Source organism: Tauraco erythrolophus, chromosome 28 (assembly GCF_009769465.1).
Source record: "Tauraco erythrolophus isolate bTauEry1 chromosome 28, bTauEry1.pri, whole genome shotgun sequence".
In the NCBI taxonomy this organism is placed as follows: domain Eukaryota; kingdom Metazoa; phylum Chordata; class Aves; order Musophagiformes; family Musophagidae; genus Tauraco; species Tauraco erythrolophus.
In genome coordinates this window covers 3,102,130-3,123,050 of record NC_141492.1, presented here as the reverse complement: position 1 = coordinate 3,123,050, position 20,921 = coordinate 3,102,130, and the positions used below count along the sequence as shown (strand labels likewise).

General features: G+C 59.6%; 2 protein-coding genes across 5 annotated transcripts; one reads left to right on the top strand and one right to left on the bottom strand.

Moving 5' to 3' along the window:
- Nucleotides 1-1,275: 1,275 nt before the first annotated feature.
- Nucleotides 1,276-12,239, bottom strand: HDGFL2 (HDGF like 2). Of its 4 annotated transcripts, none has more exons than XM_086627653.1 (16): nt 12,165-12,239; nt 9,319-9,395; nt 9,099-9,237; nt 7,038-7,223; nt 6,463-6,579; nt 6,222-6,293; nt 5,856-6,003; nt 5,573-5,648; nt 5,189-5,474; nt 4,399-4,493; nt 3,801-3,871; nt 3,349-3,419; nt 3,019-3,120; nt 2,707-2,920; nt 1,831-1,954; nt 1,276-1,600 (listed from the first exon to the last, which is right to left on the bottom strand). In XM_086627653.1, exons 1-16 carry the CDS (start codon nt 12,234-12,236, stop codon nt 1,504-1,506), a joined length of 1,947 nt encoding a protein of 648 aa, XP_086483779.1. In that variant the 5' UTR covers nt 12,237-12,239; the 3' UTR covers nt 1,276-1,503. The 4 variants fall into 4 exon arrangements, with proteins under 4 accessions (XP_086483779.1, XP_086483776.1, XP_086483777.1 ...); XM_086627650.1 differs by having other exon boundaries at nt 7,044-7,223; XM_086627651.1 differs by having other exon boundaries at nt 1,276-1,597; nt 7,044-7,223.
- Nucleotides 12,240-14,702: 2,463 nt separating this feature from the next.
- On the top strand, nt 14,703-19,556 carry UBXN6 (UBX domain protein 6). Its single transcript, XM_086627701.1, has 11 exons — nt 14,703-14,806; nt 15,294-15,448; nt 15,784-15,845; nt 15,965-16,096; nt 16,663-16,760; nt 17,175-17,250; nt 17,338-17,422; nt 17,688-17,907; nt 18,012-18,142; nt 18,764-18,909; nt 19,420-19,556. Exons 1-11 carry the CDS (start codon nt 14,724-14,726, stop codon nt 19,546-19,548), a joined length of 1,317 nt encoding a protein of 438 aa, XP_086483827.1. The 5' UTR covers nt 14,703-14,723; the 3' UTR covers nt 19,549-19,556.
- The last annotated feature ends 1,365 nt before the right edge of the window (nt 19,557-20,921 follow it).

The window sequence follows — 20,921 nt, the reverse complement described above, 5'->3', positions numbered from 1 at the left end:
CAGGATTGGCCCCCCCCCCGCCCTGGGCGGCAGAGTCAGGTGGGGGGGTGGGGTAGGACCTGCTCATCCTGCTGGGAGTGAGGGGCAGCACCCTGTCCCCCTCAAGCCTGGTGTCACCCACACCACTGGTGGCAAGGGCACTGGTGAGGGGGGGTGCTGAGCAGGACCCCAGGGCCCCCCCAGCACGGCTCAGCCCCACACAGCTGGTGTTATTCGGTGTGTGTTCCCCCCCACCCCCAGGGGCTGCAACAGCCAAAGGCAATGGGGGAGTTTGGGGAGTGGGAGGGGGACACACGACACCCCCAGACCTCATATCCACCTTTAACTACCCCCTACCCAGAGCAATGTCCCAATGGGGCGGGGGGCTCACACGAGCCCCTTGCTGGGGCACCACGGGGCTTAACCAGCCCCTCCCGGGGCGCAGTGACACATCCCTGTGCCCCCATCCACCTTCCCCAGGGTTGGCATCTGGGTCACCCCCCCACTTTTCTCCATGTCTTCCCCAGCCCGAGGATGGGGCTGAGCCCCTGGTCCCGCAGCGGGCAGCAGTACCCACCTCACCCCATCTCCCCCCCTCCTGCTTCCCAGGAATTGGGCAAGAGGCACATGGGGCTTTTTTTTTTTTGGGAAGGGGTTTTATTTGGGTTTTGTTTATGGAGAGTTGGAGCATGAAATCAACCCTGGGAAATAAAAACCAACCAGCCTCTCCCCAGGGCCGAGTTACGGCAACAGCGGCCTCGAAGCGGGAGCAGGGGGGGCGGTCAGGGCATCCTCCCCCCTCCCCGGCACAAACAGCACTCGAGGACGCAGTGTCTGGTTGAGCCGGGAGCGTCGTTTTTATTTTACATGTACAAAAAGCTTCGGATCTTTGCAAAAGAGCAGACAGACAGACAGACGGAAACGCTGCCCAGTGCGCAGCCAGATGCTGCCCCCGGTTCGGTCCCTCCCTGGCTAAGATAGGAGAGAACACGCTATTTTACTCTTTTTTTACCCAAAAGATGGTGCCCAGCCCTGCTGCCTCTGTTTGAGGAGAGGGTCACCCCTGGGCCAGGGCCAGAGGAATGGGGGGGGGATCCATGGGGGCATTTTCCAGTCCCAGCTGTGGGCAGGGGGATGCTCCTGCCCTTCCCCTCGTCACAGTCAGCGATGCCTCAAGAAACAGACACTAGGGCTCCTGGTGCTTTTCATTAAAAAACCCTTTATATTCATTTCATGTCGCTTGAAATCACAAGAAATGAGGGAGGAGGGAAAAATAAAACAAAACAAAAAAAAACAAACGAAAAAACCCAAAACGAAACAAAAAAGAGGAGACAAATACAGACAACCAGCACAGCCCCCCCCGCGCTCGGTGCTTTCGCGGGGCGGGGGCACAGGACAAGACTTGGGACATCAGCTACTGTGTGACTTAGTGAAGAAACTCAAGCAGGGGACGAGGCAGAGGCCGGTCTCCCTTCGCAGCCCCTCTGCCTCCTCTTCCTCCTCCTCTGGGCAGGAGCCCCTTCCTCAGCTCTCCTCCACGTCATCCACAGCCTCCGACTCCCCGCGAGCCCTCTCCCGCTCCGGCCCGGCTCGCTCGCCCTTGGGATAGTCCTGCACGCTGCTGGGGGAGAGCACAGGCATCTCAGCGAGGGTCTCCTCTGCCCGTCTGCCATCCCCTGCCCGCGGCAGCCCCTGTCCCCACCCCAGGATCCTTCCCAAGCTGGGAAAAACCTGACACAACTCAGAAGACCACCCCCCAAATCATCCATGCAAGAGCCCACCTGGGATTGTGTCACATGCAGGGACCCAGGGGGATTCCAAGCCCCCCAGCTCTGTCCCTCACACGCTCACTTGTTGTGGGTCTCCTCGGCGGATGCCTCTGCCTCTCCAGCTCCCGGCCCTTGGCTTTTGTCCTTCTCCTCTGTGCCCTCTGCTTTTTGGGACAGGGATTCACCATTCACAGGACCTGACAAGTCTAAAGAGAAGAGAGAGGCTCAGACACTCAGGTCACCGTGTCGGATCTCATCCATCCTGACCCATGAGGGGCTGGGAAAGTTGAGGACCCACGGCCACAGGTTGTTCCCACCCAGGCAAGGGACACCCAGCCAAGACCGAGGGGACCCCAGGTGTGGCCTGACCCCGGTAGCTACAAGAATGGCCCCTAAGACTCCATCCCCCAAGCCCAGAGACAGGCGTCGGAGTGGATTTTCCCCACCAGCTCCTCTGGAAGGCTCTTGCAGCATCACCAGAACGTCCCCAGGCAGCGACTCGGCTCCGAGGGTGGAAGATCTCAGTCACCAGCTGCCTGCGCAAGAGCCTGAGCCAGCGTCCAAGGGCGTCTCCGCATTCCTCCATCTCCCCAGTGCCTTGGACCAGCACTCAAGCTGGCAGCGAGGAGCCAGCCTGAGCCAAAACTCAGCCCAGAGGCACCCAAATCCAGGGCGTGGGCGCCAAGGTTTGCCCTCTGCTCTCACTGCCGCGAGCAGTCCATATTCAGTCCTTTCCCACTCTTGGCACTCCAGCAGACGAGGGACTGCAGGTGCCATGCATGGCTGCCCATCCCCTCTGCCATCGAGGTCAAGAGCCACCCCCTATTCATGTCCCCAGTCCCCACTGTGTCCCTGTTTGTGTCCCCAGCGGGATGTGCCGTGCCCTGTGGAGGGCCTCGGGATCGCTACGTGCCCGGACAGAGCAGGGAACCGCCCTGAGACATGCAGGGAGCGTTACCAGCATTTGTCTCCTCTTCCCCCTTCTCATTCCGTGTCTCCCCTCCCGACAGCTTCTCCTGGCCCTTCTCCGCCTCCCCCTTGTCCTTCTCAGGTCCAGCTTTGTTGGCTTTCTGGATTGCCTCCATCTTTGGTCCCAGCACACGCGACTTCAACCGGGTGTAGACTTCGGCAGCTTTCTCCATCACATCCTTGTTTGCCTTGTAGCGACGGATCTGCACCAGAAAGAGGGAGGAGGGACACCCTCGTTGCCAGGGTGGCCCAAGCAGGCTCGCTCGCTGCCTCCAGGCAGGGACTCAGCCCTCTGCCCTACCTTTTTCAGCGTAGCCACCACGTCGGTGTGCTTCTGGAGGATGTGAGAGGTGACCTGGAGCGTGCCCAGCTCCTCTAGTGCGTTCAGACATCGCTTGATGTCCTGCAAGGATGGCACCAAGATCAGAAGCTGCCTGGAAGTCTCTCTGTGGGTACCTGGGGCAGCGCTGTGTGAAGCACAGTCCCCTAATGCCACCCAGCATCCAGAAAGGGAAGAGGAGGCTCAGCTGGGCCGAGCACCACCAGATATCACAGCCAGGCAAGACTCCCACGGTGGCCGAGGACACAAGCAGGGACCTCCCAGGCCAGGCCAACGCTCTGGGACACTCACCGGGTTATCCACTTTCAGGGCAAACTTGATCTCGCTGTGAAGCTTCTGAAGTTTTTCTTCGACTGTGGGTTCTGGAACAGCAAAAGAGACAGGTCGAGACATCAGGCCACCAGAGGAGCGCACGGCACTGCCCAGAGCCTGGGACCTCTCCCCCCATCAAGGGTTTGGTTTCCACCTGCATCTCCAAGCCCAGGGGCCTCTCTGAAGAAGATGGGTTGGGGTGTGCCAAGATCGGGAGGGGATGTATATAGTGAAGGTCATCACCTCTGCACACCCTGTAAATAACTTTCTAACATGATGCTGGGGCCACAACAGCGCTGGGAAGGGCCCCAGTACAACCACACCGATCCCTGTGGGAAAGATCCTTCCCCTTCCCTGTGATGGGGGAACTAGCCCTGGATCCCTTCTCTCCCTCTCCTCCCCTCTGCGATGGCAAGCAACGGCTCTCTCACCCTTTTTCTTCTCCACCCTCCTTTCGGGGATCAGGTCAGATTTCTTTCGGCCTCGTTCCACTTTCAAAGGCCTGTGGGAGGAACAGGAAAGAGGGACGATCATTCGGGTGAAACCACCCGCTTGCCGCTGGGCTAAGAAGAAGGGTGAGGGCACACATCGGTGCATCCCCCCCCCGCCTGCCCGACAGCACGAGCCAGGCAGCAGAGCCCTGCCGCGCTCCACCCACGCTTTCACACACATCTCCACACTCGCAGGCGGACAGGAGCCCTGAGATGGCAGCTCCCCCGTGCCCCAGCTTCCCAGAATTGCAGAAAGACAAAACCCCAAAGTGATACCCCAAGGATCTCCCCTTACGAGGCAGGAAACACCAGGGAAGCTCAGCCTGGTGCCCCCCAACACCCTCCTGCAGCCCCTTCGGCTCTAGGAGACAAGAGGGGAAACAGCCTGGCCCCTCCATGGGCGCTGCTGGCCCAGGGGCAGCGCCAGGGGGAGCCCCATCCCCACCCCGGGGTGTCAGCCGGGGGGCTGGGCAGCAGCAGAGGAACGGCCCCGGCCCCAGAGGAAGAAAGCCCCGCTGCGGGCAGGGGAGATGCTGACTTGTTCCGTGGTTTCTCCTCTGCTCGGCCTCTCTTCTCCTTCTGATTCGGTTTCCTTGACAACTCCGAGGGCTGCTTCTTCGCCGGCTTCTTTACCTTGGAGGAGAGAACAATGCAGGCGAGAGCGGCAGAGCCCTCCCCGCTGCGGGAGGGAGACGGTGCCCCGGCTGGGCACGATCCAGCACCCAGGGCACCACTGCTGCAAGTCAGTTTGGGATTGGGGGCATCCCCCCCACGGGATGGAAAAGAATTCGGGCTGCAGCACAGCAGCGCGCTGCTCCGAAAGAAAATATCCCGGCACCCAAAGTGGCCCACCCAGCCTGCAGTTACCCACGCGTCCTGCCAGACCTCAAGATCTTCAGGCTGCTTTCCTGGCTCCCCCTCCGCAGGGAGGAATTCACCAGGCTATAAGGGTGACCTTGCCTCTCCCCACAGGCAGCACGGCTCCTCTGAGCCCTCTGCAACCCTTCCCTGTGCTCCAGCAGAATCCGGCTGATGCTCTCCAAGCTCCAAGGAGGGCAGTGGAGCAAATCTGATGAGTGTGGTGAGAGGAAGAGCATCATGGGGATGCGAGACCCACAGCTGGATGGGGCATCCCAAGCCAGAAGAGCTCCTGCTTACAAGGCATGGATGTGCCTATGGACACAACCCTTCCCTGTGCTCCATGGGCCATCCCAGGGTAATGCAAGACCGGGACAGCAGGTCCCTGCTGCTCCTGGAGGTCCCTGCTGACCTGACCTGAGAGGATGGGCTGCCTATTTGTCCCCAGCTCCCCATGGCTCTGTACTCACCTCTTTCTCCAGCTCCAGTTCAGAGTCCGAGGAGGACGGGGCCTTGGCTCGACCTTTCCGGCCTTTTTTGGCCACTTCATCCTCTGCACTGCTGTCTGAGTCCGAGTGCATCTCCTCGCTCTTCTCCGCTTTCTCCTTCCTCTTCTCTTTCTCCTCTTTCTCCTGCTCCCGGAGTCGACGGATCTCTTCCTCCTGCTCCCTCTTCCTCTTCTCCTCCAGCTCCCGCCGTCGTTCTTCATCTCGCCTCTTCCACTCGCTGATGCGGTCCACGTCGCTATCGCTGTCACTGCGAAGGACAGAGCACGCTTGGACCCCGTGTGCGGAGGGGCGGTGGGTGACCCTCCAGCCCAGCCCCAAGGGTGACGGGGTCCCAGCCGATCTCACCTGTCACTGCTGGAGCTGGTCGGGACACGCTCGGGCTTCGGTTTCCTGCCACGGGGCTTGGGAGGGGGTTTCTCAGCTGCAAGACAACGATGAGATGTTCAGCAGGAGCCCTGGTTGTCCCTCTGTTAAAACAGCCCCAAACTGCAAGGCAGAAGGGCTGGAAGATGTCCACAACACAAGGGGACCCCAGAGCCTCAGGAACCCCCAACCTCACATGGTCTCCAGTCCCCTGAGGCAGCCAGCAGTGACCCAGCGGTGGTGTAAGAAGCTTCCTCGGCGTTACCTGGCTTCCTGCCCCGTGGAGCCTTCTTCACAGACACATCCGAGTCCGAATCGGAGTTGGAGTCCGACTTGGTCATGTCCACAGTCGCATTTCCCACTTCCAAATCCGAGTCCACTTTGGAGTCTGAGTCGGAACCGGACTCCACTTTCTGCAGGCACAGGGTGGGGTGGGAGCGGGAGGGTGGCAGCAGCCCAGCAGTGTGCCCCGAAACACAGCAGCACAGGGCACAACCAGGCCACTGGGGCAGCAGCCAGGTCCCTCCTAGCACTGAGCCCACACCCAGCCTCTGGCAGAGCCCAGACCCCCCAGCCCCACTCCAGGCAGCGCAGACCCCAGGCTCCTCTCCAGCTTCCTTCCCACTTTTACCTTCTTCTTCCTCCCTGCTGCTGGCATCCTCCGGGGAGCCCTGGCCACTGGCTTTTTCTCAGGAGTGAAGTCCTGGAGGAAAACACAGATAGGAAGAAATAGGGAACAGTCTCACAACGGTTCAGAAGCCAGTCAGGTTCCCTCAAGCCGTTGCCCACCCTCCCAGACAGTGATGCTCTTCCTACAGCCCTTTACCCACCACCCTGCCAGCTTCCATAAGTGTATCCCAAAACCCGCTCACCTGGTCACTGTTTTTTTCCGACTCGGAAGACGTTTCCGAGTTCTCCTCTTCTGACAGGGAAGGGCTGCCCTGATCCAGGTCACTGGAGGATTTCCGAGGTCGTTTTGCCACCGGCATCTGATATTCGAGAAGTGACAACGTGAGAGAAGCCCACTCCCCCTCCACCCACAACAGAGAGCCAACGCTTGCTGGGAAAGGGCTTTGCCCAGCTCTTCCCAGGAAAGGGCTTTGCCTGGCTCTTCCCAACCGGCCTTGTGAGAGCAGCCACGTGCACTCAGAAGAGATCTGCAGCTCTGCTTTCTCCTCCAGGCTGCAAACCACACCAGGACTTGGCCATCTCACCATCTCACAGACAACATGAGACAGCTGCGAGACCCCCCAACATGGACTGAACCCCATTTCCCACCCGAGAACCCAGAGGGAGTTGGTTTCTTCACCACCTCCTGCCACGGTGGGTCTGACACGCTGCACGGTGGATGGAAGGTGAAGCTCCGTGGTGGACCCATGGACTGTATCGGTGTCCTCCTGACCAGGACACCCTCCCGTCCCCGCTGCGTGGAACCACCTCAGCCCACACTCACTTTCATAGCCAGTGACTTTCGCTTGAGCCCACTGTGGTCGCTGCCTCGATCCGAGTCCTCATCGCTTTCCATTTTCTCTGTGGCGACCGCAGCCATGGCAGCGTCTTCCTCATCGTCACCTCCGTCGCTTCCTCCCATCGGGTCGTTCTCGGGAACGTCGCTGTCTGAGGAGCTCGCAGGCTAAAGACAGCAGAGAAGAGAGCTGTGTTATCCCCCCGAGGGGCCTGTGGTGTGTCAGGGGAGAGGAGAAGGGGCACAAAAGGGTGACAAGCGACGGACGGCAGCGCTGAGCAGAGGTGTGCGTGCAGAGAAGCGTGGGGCAGCGTCCCCTCCCAGCACAGAACCCTTCAGCGTGGCTCTGGGGCAGGGGGACAATGTGACCAGCCCTTCAACGAGGACAAATCCCCTTCTAATTCCCCTGCACCCCCTTCTCAAAGCCCCTCACGCCCCATTCCAAGACCACTAGCAACACCTTCCCTCTGCATCCCCCAGCTCAGCTTCCACCCACTGCTGCCACCTTGCTCCCTTCTCCTCCCGATCCTCACGCTCTGCCAAAGACCCCCGGAGAAGCCCAGACCCGACAGCCCCTCCTGGGCCCAGACCCCAGCCCTCCTCTGCCCTAACGGCGCCAGACAAGCAGGGCTTCAGCCTCTCCTCCAGCATCAAGGAGCAGCCGCTCTCCTCCGGTGGGCTGGCATCAGCCCTTGACTCGGGTCAGGCCTCTCTTCCTTCTCAGATGGCTTCACCCCACAGCACATCACACACCTTCCCCACAGGGAAAGGTCCACACAAGAAGTCCAGCGTGGCAGCCACCGCTCTTCCCAGTTGGGATCTCTTGCGTCCTGCTCCCTCACTCCCATGTAGGGAAGGTCTTGTGGCTTCTCACCAGCCCACCATGAGGTTCCTCACGCAAGGACATGGCACCCAAGGGGTTTTCTAGAGCTGAGATTCTTCCAATGCTGGAGCCTTTCTGCTGGAAAGCCTCTCCTCATCCTTGACTGTTCCTGGCACCTCCTTCATTTAGGTCACAAAACCAAAAAAGACCTCTACTTCAGTGTCTTCTTCTGCTCCTCCAGGCGTTTTGGCCACAAAACACAGTTGGCGTTGGCCAACGCTCAGCCTTGCTGGGGCCGTTGGCATCGCCTCGGTCCCTCAGTCACAGCAGGTGCTTCACCAACAGGTTTCTTACCCCTGCTGGGAGTCCATGGTGAAGTCCCGCGACAAAGCAGGTGCTGCCTCCCTCACCATCACCAACCTCCCGCCCAACACGCCCAAGTTCTCCAGGTTTTCAAGCACCTCTGTGGTCTCACCTTACCCTACATCTGCAGTCCTGGGTCTGACCATCTCCTGCAGCTACTCAAATCACGTCCTCTCTCCTGCACCACCAGCGGCACGGCCCGGGGGGCTCATTCCCTGGGCCTGCCTACCTCCAGACCACCTCGTCCTTGTAGCTCACCTTAAAAACCTTCCTCTGCCTCTTCAGACCAACTGCCTACGAAGCTGCTTTGGACGCCTTCTTTGTAGATCGCTACACAACAAATTGTATCACACAATTACGGTTACGAAACGGCCACGCAAGCAATGGACAGCAAAGAGTCGTCTCCTGGCCTGCTCTGAAGCCTGCTGAAGAAGCAGCCCAGCAGCTTTTGGCTCAGGACCTCGGAAACAGATGAAGAAGGGGATAGCGGACCCGTTGGCGCATAGGTCCGGGAGCCGGGGACAAGCAAGCCTCAAGTTCTAGCTCAGACAACGAAATCCTCGGCAGTTTTGGGCAAGTGGCACAAAGCACATCCCCTGGTTCCACCTCGAAGGTGGGGCAAAGGCATCTTCCTCCAGAGGAGGAGGAGGAGGAGGGCCGACTCCCTCAGGAAAGAAGAGGGCAGGGAAGGGAAGCTACTCCAGCCCCGAGCAAGCCGATCTGCCAGCTGGAAGCGCGTAGGCACCGTAGCAATGAGAAGCAGAAAAAAAAGGAGAGCAACTCGGAGGAAAGGAGAGATGGAGGCGCCGGCAGCCCACGTCCTCGCTGCCCCCCCGCCGCGCGAGGCCCGCACTCACCGGAGGGGCACTGTAACTGGCGTGAGGGTTGTTCTGGATTTCCCACAACCCCTCGTTGAAGCCTTTTCTCTTGTTTGGTTTCCCATATTTGTCTTTATATTTTTCGTAAAGGAAGAGATCTTTAGGGCCCAAGAAGGCGCTGGAGAGAAACAAAGCAGAGGTGAGCCCGGAGCAGAGGCGGCGGGGCAAAGCCCGGCGAGGGGGGCGAGGCAGCGCTTACGTCTCGTGGGTGCCGAAGAAGAAGATGGGGTACTTGTTCGGTGGGGGTTTCACGGCGCCGTCCGCGATGTCATCGATCTGAAAGGAAACCCAAAGCAGGAGGTGGTCAGAGAGAGCAGCTTGGGCATGTTCTCTGCCAGGCACGTCAGCCCCGGCTAGCAGCGTCGGCCTCCGGCACCCGCGCCCCGCTTGGAGGCAAGCACGGCAAGAAAGCACCTGGAAGGGGACTTTGCTACACACGAGGGTCCCGCTGCGGCGTCGGGGCCCAGCGGGATCTCTAGAAGAGTAACAGAAGGGATCCGGCACGGCGGCTCCACGGCTGGAGCTCGGCGCGAGGTCGTCTCTCCACCACCGGGCTCAGCACCCAGGGGAACGCGGGGCCTCGTGCTACTCCCCAGAGATCCATCGCGCCAGCCGCCTCGGGGTGGGACGCCCGAGGGAAGCCCCCTCCAGCCCGAAGCAGGGGGTGATGGCTCCGACTGAGAGTCCTTCCTGGCTGGAGACCGGCCGCAGAAAAAGCCCCGTTGCGAGCGGGGCGCGTGGGTCACCCCGTCTTCTTCCTACGCGGCGGCTCCAGCGCCCGTCTGTCCGCTCCATGTGGTCTGGGCTGCGGGCAGAGCCGCAGGCGGGAGCCTCGGGGTGCGTGGGGGCTGCCCCGCATGCTGGGGAGGTCTTCGGGAGCGGGGGGAGCCTTCCCCAAAAGAGCAAGCGAGCTAAAGCAGGAGGGGCTGCAGACGCCGGCGGTGCGAGGGCTCTCCCGGAACGACCGAGTCCTCTCGGCGCCAGGCCAGCCACGACAGCACGGGGATGGCATCCCAGATCTCACGGTGTAGTGTAGCCATGCATCGTCGTCTCCAGCACCCTGAGCCTCCCCGGTACCTGCCGGCCCCGATCCCACACGGTTTCCACCTCTTCCCATCGGACACCTTCAGCGGACGAACACGCCTCGTGCTCAGCTGCCAGCGGGGATGGCCACAGACCCCCGCCCGAGCCCCCGAGCCACCTCGTGCTCCCCTCACGAGCACATCAGACACCGGCCCCCGCTCCCCCGGGTCTCTTCCAGGCACCACCACGGCACAACAACACCACCTGGCCAGTGGGACCAGTCGTCCCCCACCACGTGTCCTCCATCACCCCCCCAAACCGCACCAGCACGCTCCAATCCTGCACCTCGCGAGCGCTCGGCCGCAGCCCCCCACATGCGTCACATTCGCGCACCGTCCCCACCGTGTGACCCCCCCCCCCCCCATCCCCACCGTGTGCCCCCCCATCCCCAACAAGGGACACAGCCCCAGACCCTGCTCTGTCCCCCCCCAGTCAGAGAGCAGAGTGGATGACGTCCAGGCGGGGAGCTGGGAAGGGGAAAGGGGAATCTCTGGAGGGGCAGGACTCTGCTGGGCAGTGGGAGGATGAGGATGGAGGGCGAAGGGCAGGACTCCTCTGGGATGCTGGGGCAGGGGGTGGGCTGTGAGGGACACCCCCGTGGAGTGCCTGGAGCACCAGGGTCCCAGGGTGCAGCGGAGGATGGGGGTCTGTGGGGAGGGGGGTGGCAGGGGTCACCCCAGTATGGGAGAAGGTCCCCAGGCCAGGGGTCCCGGTGGGTGAAGCAGGGCTGAGGCCCCATGCAGTTACCCCCCGCAAGGGGGTCAGGGTCTCCCCTGGGTGCAGGTGAAAAGGGAGGGCTCAGGGGGCCATCAGGGCAGAAGTGGGGTCCAGGGGTCCTCTTGCACAGGGCTGTCAGACACCCTCCTGATGAGGGGTCCCCCACAGCTCTTGCCAGGTACAGGCACCAGTTTGGAACCTCTATTCCTCCCTTGGTGCAGGTGCCAGCACAGGTGCCCCAGCCTGGTGTCGGATCACCTCCCAATACAGGTACCAGCATAGGACCCCAATTCCAGTCCCGGATCCCTGCCCCAGTTCAGGTTTCTCCATCCTGGTACAGGTGCCAACATGGCACTCCCCCTCCTGGGATAAAACCCCAGTTCCAGTATGGGTGCTGGCGTGGGAATCCCCTTCCCAGTGCAGGACCCCATCCCAGTACTGGGCTCCCATCCCAGCATAGGTGCCCGTACAGGATCTGTGCCAGTACTGAGCCCTCATCCCAGTACAGCTGAAGACACTGGGTCCCCCATCTGGTACAGAACGCCCCATTCCTATACTGGGTCCCCATCCCACTATGGGTGATGGAATGGGACCACCCATCCCGGTACAGGACAGCCCATTCTGGTACCAGGTCTCCATCCCAGTACAGGTGCTGGTATGAGAGCTCCCATCCCGGTATGGGATGTTCCAACCCAGTACAGGTGCTGGGATAGGACTCCCCATCCCAGTACGGGTGCTGGTACAGGCCCCTTAAGGTCCACATCCCGGGACAGATTCCGGTACGGGTGCCCCATCCCGGTATGGGACAGCCCATGACAGCACCGGGTCCCCATCCCGGTATGGGCACCGTTACGGGATCTCCATCCCAGTATAGGTGCTGGTATAAGTCCCTCATGCCGCTACCGGGCGCCCATCTCGGGACAGGCGCTGGTATCAGGTCTCCCATCCCGGTACAGGGGACGCCGTGCCGGCACCGGACCCCCGTACCGGTGTGGGTACCGTTATGGCATCTCCATCCCGGTACAGGGGGCCCCGTGCCGGTACCGGATCCCCGTACCGGTGTGGGTACCGTTATGGCATCTCCATCCCGGTATGCGCCCCCCAGCCCAGGACGGGAGCCGGTGCGTGTCCCCATCCCGGTACCGGCCCCTCATCCCGGTACGGGATCTCGGGCCGGGCCCAGTCCGGCCCGGGCCGCCCCCCGCCCCGCCGCGTCCCGCCGCCAGCGCGGCCCCGCGGTCTCACCCGGGCCGGCCAGTGCGGGTACCCCTTCATCTTGGCGAAGACGAGGTCTCCGGGCTTGAAGCTGTGCGGCATGGCGGCCGCAGGGCGGGGCGGCGGCGGCGGAGGCCCAGGCCGCGGGCAGCACCGGGCAGCGGGGCGGCGACGGCCCGGCCCGCAGGATGTCCCGCCCCCGCCCGCGGCGCCAGCTTCCGTTGGCTCGGCGCCGCGTCGCTCCGCTGTCTCGTCCAATGGGAGCGAGGCGAGGGCACGGCGGGATAACGGGATTGGGCTGCGCCGCCAGAGGCGCCGAGGAGAGCGGAGCTGAGGGGCGGGGCTAGAGGGGGCGGGGGAGGGGGCCGGGGGGGCGTGTTGGGGTGAGGGGCCGGGGGGCGGTGAGGCTGTGGGGGGGACATGGGGCTATAGGGTGAGGGACAGGGCTATAGGGAAGGGGTCAGGGCTATAGGGTGAGGGACAGGGCTATAGGGAGGGGATCAGGGCTATAGGGTGAGGGACAGGGCTATAGGGTAGGGGCCAGGGCTATAGGGTGAGGGACAGGGTTATAGGGAGGGGATCAGGGCTATAGGGTGAGGGACAGGGCTATAGGGTGGGGGTCAGGGCTATAGGGTGGAGACTGGGGCTGGGCCAGGCTGAGCAGCTGTAGGGCCAGAGAGGACAGGGCTGGGGTCCGGGGCAGGGGCACGTGGGGGATTTCAGGGGAGGGGTTTGCCCCTGAGCGTGAGCTCTGCCCTCGCCCTGTCCCGTGCCCCATCCCATGCCACCACTTTGGCCCCCCCGGCCTGGGGATGTGGCTCTGTCACTGCGCCAGCTCAGCCAAAACCCTGCCAGAGCGCTGCCAGCGCCGCGACCAGGGGCGCCTTCCCCTGCACCCTGGGGCCGAGGGGCCATCCCGGTGGGACCGAACCCCACCTGGCCTGGGGTGGGTGGGAAGTGTCCTCGGGACGAGGACAGGGCCACCAGTGAGAGCCCCCTCGGGGACAGAGTTAGACCCGCTTTATCTACCTTGGCTTCTAAAACCTGTGCTAAACCAGCGAAGCCGGAGTGAAGCGGTGTCGGGAGCTGGCCTGGAAGCTCGCCGTGCTTTTAACCTGGTCTTAACCCGCCCGCGGCGGCAGCCGGAGCTCCCGGTGCCCGGCGAGCGCCAGGCGTGTACAAACCACAACCCACACCCGGGGCAGAAATTATTACAGGATGACTGTAGCGCTGGGGGGAGGTAAGTGGGGACAAACTCCATGATCTTAATTAAAGGTCTTTTCCAATCTAAATGATCCTACGGACTGTGGGCAGTGCCCAGTGCGGCGTGACGGGGACGTGTGCGGCTGCTTTGGAGACGAGGGGGAATTCCTCTGGGCTTGGCAGGAGGGAATTTGGGAAGTAAGGGGTGTTGGGGAGCAAGCAGGGTCGGGGGGATCTGTGTTTCTTCACATCACCCTGCAAGTGAGCGCTCACTCCTGCCAGGTTGTGCCGTATCCCGGGCTGTGCCATATCCCGGGCTGGGCCGTGTCCTGGGCCATGCCATATCCCGGGCCGGGCCCTATTGCAGGCTGTGCCGTATCCCGGGCTGCGCGTTGGCTTGCTGGCGGTGCAGAGCCTGCGGTGCGTGACTGGCACTGGGACAGCAAAACCGTCCCCGTGCAGGTCTCAGGGACCGTGTTCTCTCCGCAGCATCTCCTGCCCCGTGGGCACGCAGGTCCTGGTGGCACCATGGTTCAGTGCAGGGGTGCCCGATGGCCATGCAGGCGCGGGTCCGGCCTCCAGACGCGTGTTTCTGGTTCCCAGTACCGCAGTGGCGGCCCAGGCGCCGGTCGCTGTGCCGATGCCAGGCTGGCGGCCGAGTTGCTGCCACCAAAGGTGCGGTGCCAGGGCACCATTCCCGCAGCTGCCGCCTCCGTGGGTGAACGCGTGAACCCAGTTTGGGACGGGCATCCGCTGGATCCTGCCAACGGCGTGTTCGCTCTCCGGGGACCGGGGGGGGTCTCTTCCTCGGCAGCGACTGTCCCGCGTCCCCACGAGGAGACGGAGGAGCAGTTGTGCCGCGCGAATAAACTGGCACGAAGCTTCCCGGCTCGCCGGAGCGTGTGCCCGCCCTCGAACCCCGAGCCCGCCGGCTGCTCGGACCTGCCTTGTGCCCCTGCCCGCTCCCAGGGGGCAGGCGGGGGGCGGCAGGCGAGGAGAGAGAAAAACCTCCCCGTGTTGGCCGGCGGCTGCCTCAGCCCGGGGCCGGGCGAGCTCTGCTGCCGAGGGCACGGTTTGGTCGGGCCGGGGCTGCCGGTTCGTCCCGGGGGCACCGGGGGGCTGCGGAGCGGGGGCGCTGGGCGCAAACCCGGGGGAGCTGGGGGCCGGGGGGATCCGGGGGTAGCGGGGGCACCGGGCCCGCCCTCGCACGCAGCCGCCCCTTCGGGTCGCCCTGGAGGACCGCGGACGCCATAGAGTGGCGGGAGCGCAGAGCGGTGCCACGGCCCGCGCCATGGCCACGCCCCTTCCCGTGACGGTGCCGTGGGCGGGGCGGAAGCGTGGGCGGGTCGCGGTCCCCGTCCCGGTGCCGGTCGCCGTCCCGCCGCCATGCGCAAGTTCTTCCAGGAGATCAAGGCCGACCTGAAGTTCAAGAGCGCGGGGCCCGGACAGAAGCTCTCGGAGCCGTCCCGGTACGGGGTAGCGGGGGGACCGTCCGGTACCGGTGGGTCCAGCGCGGGGAGGACGCCGTTCCCGGGCGGGGCGGGGCGCTGCCGTCGGCGAGCCGGGCTGACCAGGCGGCAGCCGGGCCCGCTCTGCCCAGCTGTAGGTGTCCGCGGCCGTCCTGCGCCCGGTGCCCCCCGGTGCCTGGGGGGTGCCGGGCCGAGGCTGCCCGGGAATACCGGGCTGGCACCGACGCCACCGGCCATGGCGCCCGGTGGCCTACACTCACCGCGGTGCCCAAGCTGCCCATCCCACGGGGAGCCGACACTCACCGGGCAACGATGCTGCCGGTTCCCCAGCTGCCTCCCGGGAGCACCGGGGCCATAAGTGCTGTTACGTGTCCGTGGCCACGGCCGGGCCGGTGCGGTTACGGGGCTGTCGTCGTCTTGGCGCAGTGGCCCGGGCACGAGTGGGGAGCCCGTCTCCTGCTGAGCTGTGCCACTCCGTCCTGCCCAGGGCCCCCAAGGAGAAGCCGAAAGCGGAGCCCGCGCCGAAGCCGCGGCAGGGACCGACCGATGAAGCGCAGATGGCGGCGGCCGCCGCGCTGGCCCGCATGGAGCTGAAGCCCAAGGCCAAGCCGCTCTCCTCCCAGGAGGCCATCAAGAACCAGGGTAGGAGCTCGGAGCTGCGGCACTGGCGTAGGGATGGGGCAGCTGGACGGCGGGGCTGGCTGGGATGGTTGTAGCTCCAAGCTGAGCCCGGAGAGGGAGATCCCAGCAGCTGCTCGGGTGCGGCTCTCGAGGACGTTTTGGGGCACAGCTGGCTTCAGAAGCTGCTTGAGCATCACAGAACCGGGGGTCATGCTCACCTGTGGACTCTCAGGCAGAGACAGAGCACCCGGGTGGGTGTTCGCTTCCCCAGGGTGGTGCCGCGCGGTCTGAAGCCCTCTGAAACCTGCGGAACCTTTGTGTCGTCCGCCGCCGTAACGCGGGTTTGTCTCTCCTAGTGAGAAAAGAGCTGATGGCCGAGGCAGCTGCCAGCGAGAAAGGGTTCTCCGTGGAGGAACAGGTATGAGAGACGCTGCTGCTCCCTGATCAGCGCCCTTCTGTGCTGCTCTCTCCGTCCCGTGCTGTGCTGGGACACAAAACCTTCCTGCGTCCAGTTCGGTGCCTGGCTTTGTCTCGTAGGATCTCGCCTCCCCAGGCAGGGAAGGGGCAGCCGCCCCCTCTGTTTCAGGGGTCTACTTCATTTGCCCGCTGACCGGTGCGGTGGTAAGGAAAGACAAGAAGGAAGAGCACGTCCGAGAAGCCATCCAGTCGGTAAGCGCCACGTCTGTCCTTCCGTTTTAACTCGGCTTGTGGCGTGGGTCCCCGCCAGCAGTGACCTCTCCAACCCTCCACCTTCTCCCTGTAGAATTTCCGCTGAAGGGCAGCTCTTCCGCTGTAGCCGTTACAAACGCCTGTCCAAGCACGCTCCCTTTGGCTTGCTGGAAACGCTGGGACTGGGAACTCCGTCCCTGTACTGGTTTTGGCTGGGACAGTTAATTTTCTTTGTAGCAGCTCGGATGGTGCTGTGGTTTAGATTTGTGATGAAAACAGGATTGATTACACACTGGAAATGGCTAAACTGGGAAGCAGTGAATAAATTCCTTTGCTTGCGTGCACACAGCTTTTGCTTTACCTCTTCAAACTGTCTTTAGTCTCACCCACATTTCCCCCCCCCCACCTACTTTTACACCCTTCTGCTTCTCTCCCCCATCATGCTGCGGGGGAATGAGTGTGGTGCTGAGCTGCTGGTCGGGGTTAAACCACAACAGACCCACACATCCCTTTGTGCAGAGTAGTGTCAGCTCCCCCCCTGACCAGCTCCTCTCCTTCTCCCCCAGTATTTCTCCGTAGACCCGGTGGCTGCCTCCATCATGGAGATTCACACGTTTAATAAGGACCGGGAGAAAGTACGAGTGGGCGTGGAGACCATGGCCAAGTAAGTGGGCCGCGGTAGCGGGGCTGAGCGAGCACGTAGCTTGTCCCTTCCCTGCAGGGCTAACAGGCAGGGAAGGGGGGTTTTCTTCCTGTGCTCCAGGCACGTTCTGAAGAAAAAACCAAAGCCAAACACTGGGAACAGTCTTAACTGTCAGCTGAAATAAGGTCAGCATCTCAGAGATGATTTAAGAGTTGGTCCACTAGTCCACGAGGTTTGGCAGCTGCTGGTTGAGATCAGCCACCCTCATCTTCTTTCTGCACAGGCGTGAAACACTGATGTGTTTTACTTTCCTCAGTTTTTCAGCTCTTATCTGGGAGAAATACTGTTGAGGTCTCTCAATCTCTTCTTACACCTTGGGGTAGTGTGTCTTGAGGTGCCTGCTCTGATCCATGCAGTGCATTCCTCTTTCTGCAGATACTTGGATAATATCTATCTCCATCCAGAGGAGGAGAAGTACCGGAAAATCAAGCTGCAGAACAAAGTGTTTCAGGTGAGATAAGGACTCCTGCAGATGCTCTGCCTAGGAAAGTCCTCGCCTGGAGCAGACTTACATTGAAATTCTTCCCTTTTCTTGCAGGAAAGGATAAGCTGCCTGGAAGGGATAGACAGATTTTTCCAGGCTATCGGGTTTGAGACAAAAACACTGCCTGTTCCAGGACAAGGCAAGAAATCTAAGTGTATTAAACAGGAGTCAGGAGTTTTGAGTGGTGGTGGGACATCCAGGGGAGGGTAGCGAGGCAGCTTTGGTTGCCGAGAGCTCCGCAGACTGTAACAAAGGCTGTTACTCCAAGGCTGTAAGAGAAACAGCCGCTCACCCTGCAGTTTCCCTGTTCAGACAGTACGTTTTCTGGAGATCTTTGCCCTTTATATTTCGTATGTTACTTGTGTAAAGAACAAGAGACTCAAATCCTGTCCTTTTGGTTGTAGAGACCACAGAGGAGTACTACGTACTGAAGGAAGAAATGCTGACCAGGTTGGAAGACCTCAGGGATTACAAAGAGCAGCTTTTAAGCTCTGAGCCTGTGAGAGCCCAGCTGGATCGCCAGCTCTGTGTATTTAAACCATCACCTGAAGCTGCTCGCTTCGAGCTGCCCAGTGACTTTTATAACCTCACTGCAGAGGAGATCAAACGAGAGCAACGGCTCCGGTGAGCAGGTGTAGAGGGCGGGCACTGACTGCCCAGGGGGCACGCGGTGCCAGCCATCAGTCTTGTACCTCTTCTTCATGCTAAAAATTGCTTTCTCTCCAAAGGACAGAAGCAGTGGAGAAGGCTTCGATGCTGAGGACGAGAGCCATGCGAGAAAAAGAAGAACAAAGGGAAATGCGGAAGTACAACTACACCCTGGTGCGAGTCCGCTTTCCCGATGGATACATCCTCCAAGGTCAAAGGACTTCTTACCCTTTCTTTGTGCACCTCTAAAAGCTTCTGAGAATACTTGTCGTGCAAGAGCTTTAATAAACAGGCTTGAGGTGTGCTGAACACAGCTGGAGGAATAAACCCAACAAAAATCAGAGTGGGGTAACATTTCTCTAAGAGCTGTTCCCATCTCCGAGCCCTCCAGGGCTGGGACTGTCAGCCAGGGCTGAGTGGAGAGGGAAGAATCTCAAGGTGTTGTTAATTAAAGTGTGCTCTTCCCAGGCTGCTGTGAGCAAGCTGGACTCATTAGAGCAGTTTGTTAGAGTCACCAGCATGAGGTTGCCTGTGTGGTGTCAGGCTATACAACATTATAAATCCTCTAATTTTGCAGTAGAACTCTGGAAATCGTTTCAGGCTCTCCCCACTCTTTGTTACAGGCTGGCAGGGGCTTGCAACAATCAAAATCATATTTTTCTTTGGGGATTCTGCTTTTATACTTCTCAGCTGAATTGGGCTGTTTCTGTGTCACTGAAGTAGTTCATAAAGTTAGAATCAGTATGTGAGCCCCACGAAACCTACCACAAAAGGGTAGATTTGGTAAATGTCAGACTCTTTCTCAATATCTCACCTTGTTTTCTCATGGCAGGGACTTTTTATGCACGAGAATCTGTATCTGTGCTCTACAACTTTGTGAGAGAAGCACTCAGAGATGACTGGCTGCCCTTTGAGCTCTTGGGACCTGGAGGTCTCAAATTGACTGACGAGAACTTGGCCTTCAACGAATGCGGGCTGGTAAGCAAAAGAAAAAGATAGCTGGTACCTTCCACATGAGTTTTCAGGTTGTCAGAGTCATCTGCTGCTCATAACTTAGGGGGAAGTTTGTGTCTTCTGCTCTCAGTACTGTGAGTTGTGCTCTGGCCCTTCTTTTTAAGCTCAAGCAAACAAATAACTGCTTGAAGGCTTCTGGCTCAAGGTTAGGAAGCCTGTCTGGAAGGAACTGCAAGGACCTACCCTCCTGTAGCCAACGCAGGCCACAGTAGTGTGCCAGCAGCTCTGTGAGAGGCTTAGCACCCACTCTGGGAAAAGAGGGAAGGCAGCAACTGTGAGGCAAGCGCAGCTCTAGCATGAGGCCACCAAGAGAAAGCCCAAAGCAGCATCCCCTGAGGAGCTTCTTGCAGAAATTCACACCTGTCCTTTTTAGCTGAAATGCCCTGTGTAAGTTTTTCCAGGTCTGTGATCACATGCAGCATGTTATGAGGTCAAAGTATAACATTAGCTTAATAACAGGCTTTTCTGTTCCAGGTGCCCTCAGCCCTCCTGACTCTCGCCTGGGACGCAGCAGTCATGGCAGACATTCAGGCATCAGGAGAGGAGCAGCCAGCAAGCCCCCTGAAACCAGAACTTCTCTCCAGAGTCCAGACACTGTCATGAAATAAAGGAGAGCGGATTCAGTGCTGGTGGTTTTAGACTGGGAAAATGAGGGAACATACAGACTCTTGGAGCTTCCAGCTATGTGACCTCAGAAATGACTTTTTAGCTCTGCAGAGTGGGAGTCTAGATTCTGTCATGTCACACCAACCCTGCAGTCACCTCCACAACTCCAGTAGCCAAACACTAAGGCAGTCTTGCCCAGTAAGACACTGACAGGACTGCTCTGAATGGCTTTTAAAGCCAAGTTCTAGCAGTGACTGCTTGAGGTGTTTCCAAGACCACGATGAAGCGCCACTGTCCTCCCTTGGAGGAGGGGTTAGGTCATAGTACTAGGCTGGATTACCAATCAATTGAGCCTGGATATGGGGCTGGGCTTAGAACTCAGCTTTTCCTTTTGCTTCTGTGTGCACTGTAACTCCTATTGGAGAGAATATATTTAGATAAAATTATGCTTACTCGGATTAAATGGAATATTTAAAGACTCAGTTCTGTTTAAAGTTATTTGAACTGCATTGCTCTTAGAGATGTGAAATGCAGATGAGCTACAGCCAGTGCTGGGGCTGGCACTGGTGTTACTGGTGCAGCTGTGGCATTACCCACTTTTTCACTTCAAGGCACCTGCAAACAGAACAGGGGACGGACCAGGAGACTGACAACAGGCAACAGCTATTTGTACTGCCCACTGGTGAGATTAAACCTCAAACTATGGCCAGTATTTTAGGAAACTAATCCATCAACTCACAAGCCATATAAAGTTAAAAGCCCCAGGGAGTTTGCTATATACATAAACAAATTTGATGCTAGTTCAGTCCTTTATACTTCAATCTGAAAAGTTTTTCTGTGGGGTAGAAACCACTTTTTATGTATATGGTGTCAGTTGCAGCAAGCTGTACAGGAGACTGAATCTACCCCGGTAGGTGATTAATACTGGCCTATCCCAAAACAGGAGAAACAAGTTGCAGGGTTTTTTTGTCTTTTCCAAAGGGTAAAGCCCTGCTGCTGTTCTCTGTAGCAAGTAAGACCACAAACAGGATCATATAGATAGCATAAATTCAAATATAATTATACATCATTTATACCCAAGGCCATGCTATACAACATTATGAACAGAGTAATTCCCCCAGTGGCATCACAATAAGCTTATTTCAAAAGTCCCTCCACTAGTTTTAGAGATAACTTAGATACCTTCCATTACAAAGAAGTATCAAAATTTCAATAATGCTTTATTAAGGTCAGATTAATATGCAGTATTTTTTAAGCTAAAAACTAGAACTAAAAATTTAAGCTTCCATCTGGTCTGAAGCAGAACAAAGTGCTGTCTTCTCTTTACAAGAAATATGGAATACTTTCAAGTATCTTGGTTCAAAGATACA

What these genes read in the sequence shown, in the direction of transcription:
- HDGFL2 (XM_086627653.1), bottom strand. Translation starts at nt 12,236, where the DNA reads ATGCCGCACAGCTTCAAGCCCGGAGACCTCGTCTTCGCCAAGATGAAG. An exon ending in CCAGTTACAGTGCCCCTCCG is followed by an intron (nt 7,224 to 9,098) that starts GTGAGTGCGGGC and finishes TGCTGTCTTTAG; the next exon opens with CCTGCGAGCTCCTCAGACAG. An exon ending in TCCACGGGGCAGGAAGCCAG is followed by an intron (nt 5,649 to 5,855) that starts GTAACGCCGAGG and finishes GTTGTCTTGCAG; the next exon opens with CTGAGAAACCCCCTCCCAAG.
- UBXN6 (XM_086627701.1), top strand. Translation starts at nt 14,724, where the DNA reads ATGCGCAAGTTCTTCCAGGAGATCAAGGCCGACCTGAAGTTCAAGAGC. An exon ending in CGATGGATACATCCTCCAAG is followed by an intron (nt 18,143 to 18,763) that starts GTCAAAGGACTT and finishes TTCTCATGGCAG; the next exon opens with GGACTTTTTATGCACGAGAA. An exon ending in CCTTCAACGAATGCGGGCTG is followed by an intron (nt 18,910 to 19,419) that starts GTAAGCAAAAGA and finishes TTTCTGTTCCAG; the next exon opens with GTGCCCTCAGCCCTCCTGAC.